This window comes from Marmota marmota, unplaced genomic scaffold (genome assembly GCF_001458135.2).
Source record: "Marmota marmota marmota unplaced genomic scaffold, marMar, whole genome shotgun sequence".
NCBI lineage: Eukaryota > Metazoa > Chordata > Mammalia > Rodentia > Sciuridae > Marmota > Marmota marmota.
In genome coordinates, this window is record NW_025999943.1 from 8157313 (window position 1) to 8161572 (window position 4260).

Consider the following 4260-nt stretch of genomic DNA (forward strand, 5'->3'; position numbering starts at 1 on the left):
AAAACTTTGACTGCTTTACACACTTGTTTGGTAAATAAATCTGCGTGTCCCAAGCTAGAAGTTCTAAGAAGCCACACCTTCACATCCACCCGCACTAACCTGTGTGGGACCCAGGCTCACAGTAGGCCTGGATCCATCCCACCACCAGCAGGCACCTGCTAGAGCCCAGGCTCTGGTACAGGACCTCCTCTTCCAACCAGAAGACCACCACGGGAGCTCAGGCCCAGCAGAGATCTGCTCACACTGACGTATGTGGGTCCCAGGCCCAGGGTAGGTCCAAGTTCACCCCCCTCCCACACCTGGGAGCACAAGCCTAACCCACTTCCATCTTGGGACACTGCAGTCACCACCATAGCCTTCTCCTCGAAGTAGCCCCTGCCTTGTTGACAATAGACAGGGCCTAGAAGCAGCCGCATTTCAGAGGAGCCAGCCCAAAGACAGTGTAAGGCCCACCCTTTCAGCCCCATCTCAGTAAGACATTGCATCCATCTTGGGGCACCTCCAATATTATCTCAAGTTACCTCTGTTATTGCCACCTCCACCTTTACTTGCAATAGCATAGATTGAAGGACACCAGCAGGGTCTGGAAGCCCCAAATCAAGGTGAGGTACAGACAATCTGCCCCGGTACTATATAGGGTAGAAACTGTAATATCTCAGATCCACACTGCAAGAAAGGAAGACACACAGACAAAGTGAAAAAACAAGGGAGGAAAGTGTCCCAAACAAACCAGAACACTATAATAACAAATCCCATGGACAGCAAAGTTGATGAAATGTCAGAGGAGGAGTTCAGAAGGTTCATGATTAAAATGATCTGTGAATTAAAGAATGACCTAAATGAGCAAATACAGGCAAAAATTGATCACTCTAACAATGAGATAAGAGAGCAAATACAGGTAGCAAAAAATTACTTCAAGAGAGAGAGATAGAGACTCTGAAAAAAAAAGTCAGAAATCCTTGAAATGAAGGAAACAATAAGCCAAATAAAAAACTCAATAGAATGCATAACCAACAGACTAGATCACTTGGAAGAAAGAATATCAGATAATGAAGACAAAGTATACAATCTGGGTAATAAAGTTGACTACATAGTGAAGATAGTAAGAAACCATGAACAGAACATCCAAGAATTATGGGAGAGCATCAAAAGACCAAATCTAACAGTTATTGGGATAGAAGAAGGCACAGAGTTTCTTTTTTTTTTTTATTGGTTGTTCAAAACATTACAAAACTCTTGACATATCATATTTCATACATTAGGTTCAAGTGGGTTATGAACTTCCATTTTTAAGGCACAGAGTTTCAAACCAAAGGAATGAATATACAATCTCTTCAATGAGATAATATCAATGAAAATTTCCCAAACATGAAGAATGAATTGGAAAACCAAATTCAAGAGGACACCAAATGTACAAAATTATAACAGATGTACACCAAGGCACATTATAATGAAAATGCCTAGCATACAGAATAAGGATAGAATCTTAAAATCCACAAGAGAGAGGAATCAGATCACATATAGGGGGAGACCAATTCATGTATCTCAGCAGATTTTTCAACCCAGACCCTCAAAGACAGGAGATTACGGAATAACATATACCAAGCTCTGAAAGAAAATAGATGCCAATCAATCTTACAGCCAGCAAAATTAAACTTTAGATTTGATGATGAAATAAAAGCCTTCCATGATAAACAAAAATTAAAAGAATTTAAAACTAGAAAGCCTGCTCTACAGAACATCCTTGGCAAAATATTCCACAAAGAAGAAATGAAAAACAATGATGAAAATCAGCAGGTGGAGGTATTACACTAAAGGAAAATCTATTCAGAGGAGAAACCAAGTCAAGTTAAATACCAAAAATAAACAAAAATGGCTGGGAATACAAATCATGTCTTGGGCGCCTCTGCTGTAGCGAGTGCCCGGGGCGGAGGCGGAAGCAAAGGCGGAGGCGCTCTGAAAGGACTCTGAAAAGGAATCCTGCCCAAGCAGTGATGAAGAGGAGGAGGAGGATTCTGAATATGATGAAGATGGAGATAATTATATTATTGATGACTTTGTAGTACAAGATGAGGAGGGTGATGAAGAGAATAAAAATCAACAAGAAAAAAAATTGACTACCTCTCAATTGAAATTAGTAAAACAGAATTCTCTTTATTCTTTTAGTGACCATTATACTCACTTTGAAAGAGTTGTGAAGGCCCTTCTGATCAATGCTTTAGATGAATCTTTTCTGGGATCATTGTATGATGGCACCAGGCAAAAATTGTATGCCCAAGATATGTTGACATCTCTTCATTATTTGGATAATCGCTTTGTTCAGCCCAGTCTAGAGAGTTTAGCTTCTAGAAGTCGTTGGAAAGAGCAATATAAGGAGCGGGTAGAAAATTATTCTAATGTGAGTATCCATTGGAAGAATCCTGAAAACTGTTCCTGTCAGGCTTGTGGATTGCATCGCCACTGCAGATATTCAGTGCATTTATCAGGAAAGTTGTATAATACCAGGACTATGGAAACAGATGATTTTATGTCACATGATAAACGGGTGTTTACTGTTGGCAGAATATGTGCTGATCGTACCAGAATTTATCATAAACTGAAACATTTTAAGTTCAAACTCTACCAGGAATGTTGCTCTCTTGCAAAGACAGAAGAAGTTGAGGATGAACAGGTTAAAGAAAGTGTGGAAAGAATTTTCAGTCAGTCAACAGAAAATGGCTGGATTAAAGAGAAATATGGTCAACTTGAAGAATATCTCAATTTTGTGGATTACTTTCAAGATGAGAAGTTTGACTGAATTGTAATACATTTCCTTCAGAAAAGATTTTATAAATTCCTGTAAATGTGAAGATCATGAACCTTGTTTCGCTGTACTATGTGGCATTTTATATGTTTTTTGTGTATCTTCAAGCAAAATATCTTGTTTAAAACATGTTCATTTAATTTCCCATGAAATGGCACTCTATATCTGATAAAACTTTTATCTGCTGTACATGGAAAACAAGCTTAATAATTATTAAGCCCATAAATGTATTTTAAAGTTATCTAACAATGCCTTTATTACAGATGACTATCAAGTGAATGAGCTAATCATGTTCTGTCAGTTTAGTAGAAATATATTGTATTTTAAAATATTTAGCCTAACATCTATATATATTTAATGTTGAATCTCTGTTTGGGTCTATTTGTTATCCTTTTACAGTATTAAATGGTTTTCTTCATTAATATATTTTTTTATTACTATCATCTAAAGTGCCATAGAAGAAACCTCAATGTATCATTCAGTAAAGTCCCCTTGCTTCATAATCAGACTGTAGTTTTTCTGTTCCAAATAGAGGAGTGCTTTATGCTTTTTCTAAAGTTTTCCTTAAAAATGAATTTCGGGCCTCTGAGAGTCTTTCAAACCTCACATTCAAGAAACATTTCATGATCTGTGTTTTCATACTTCATGTTATTTCTTTTTTTCTATTCAGTTTTGTGTAGATGTTAATGATTAATATACATTTTATTTTTACCCATAACTTTCCCAATATATGCGTATATGTTAGGGTCTGAAGATTCCAGAGACAAGTTCAGCAAAAAACACTTTAAAAGTATATTTTGGTATCTGCATTACTTTGCACATCTTCATTTTTCCCAGAGTATAATAAACAGTTGCAGAGTGAACAAATGGACCCTGTCTATTCCATCTTTAATTCTCAATAATGGTATTCTAAAAGGATCTCTTCTACTGTGGAATTTTAGATTCTTTTTCATACTGGAAGTCTTAATTGAACCTCGCTTCATCTATTAATGAGATTCACAGCATAGACCTCAATGTATGTATATACATAATAAATATCTACATTTTGTTAAATCCTTAAAAAAATCATGTCTCAATAATAACCCTGAATGTTAATGGCCTAAACTCACCAATCAAAAGACATAGACTGGCAGACTGGATAAAAAAAAAGACCCAACAATATGCTGCCTCCAAGAGACTCATCTTATAAGAAAAGACATCCACAGACTGAAGGTGAAAGGTTGGGAAAAATCATACCACTCACATGAACTGTGGAACCAAGCAGGGGTTTCCATCCTCATATCAAATAAAGTAGACTTCAAATTAAAGTCAATCAAAAAGATAAAGAAGGACATTACATAGTGCTCAAGGGAACCATACACCAACAAGACTTAACAACTATAAATATATATGCCCCAAACAATGGAGCATCTATGTTCATCAAACAAACTCTTTTCAAGTTCAAGAGTCAAATAGAC

At 36.6% G+C, this 4260-nt stretch overlaps 1 protein-coding gene across 1 annotated transcript; it reads left to right on the forward strand.

Moving 5' to 3' along the window:
* Positions 1-1049: 1049 nt before the first annotated feature.
* On the forward strand, positions 1050-3840 carry LOC107153745 (coiled-coil domain-containing protein 82-like). Its single transcript, XM_015499302.2, has 2 exons — positions 1050-1073; positions 1964-3840. Exons 1-2 carry the CDS (start codon positions 1050-1052, stop codon positions 2795-2797), a joined length of 858 nt encoding a protein of 285 aa, XP_015354788.1. The 3' UTR covers positions 2798-3840.
* Positions 3841-4260: the final 420 nt, after the last annotated feature.

Bases quoted from the DNA above. Each gene is read 5' to 3' on its own strand.
- LOC107153745 (XM_015499302.2), top strand. From the start codon at position 1,050: ATGAAGACAAAGTATACAATCTGG. The intron at 1,074-1,963 runs GTAATAAAGTTG...GCGCTCTGAAAG, and splicing joins AGACAAAGTATACAATCTGG to GACTCTGAAAAGGAATCCTG.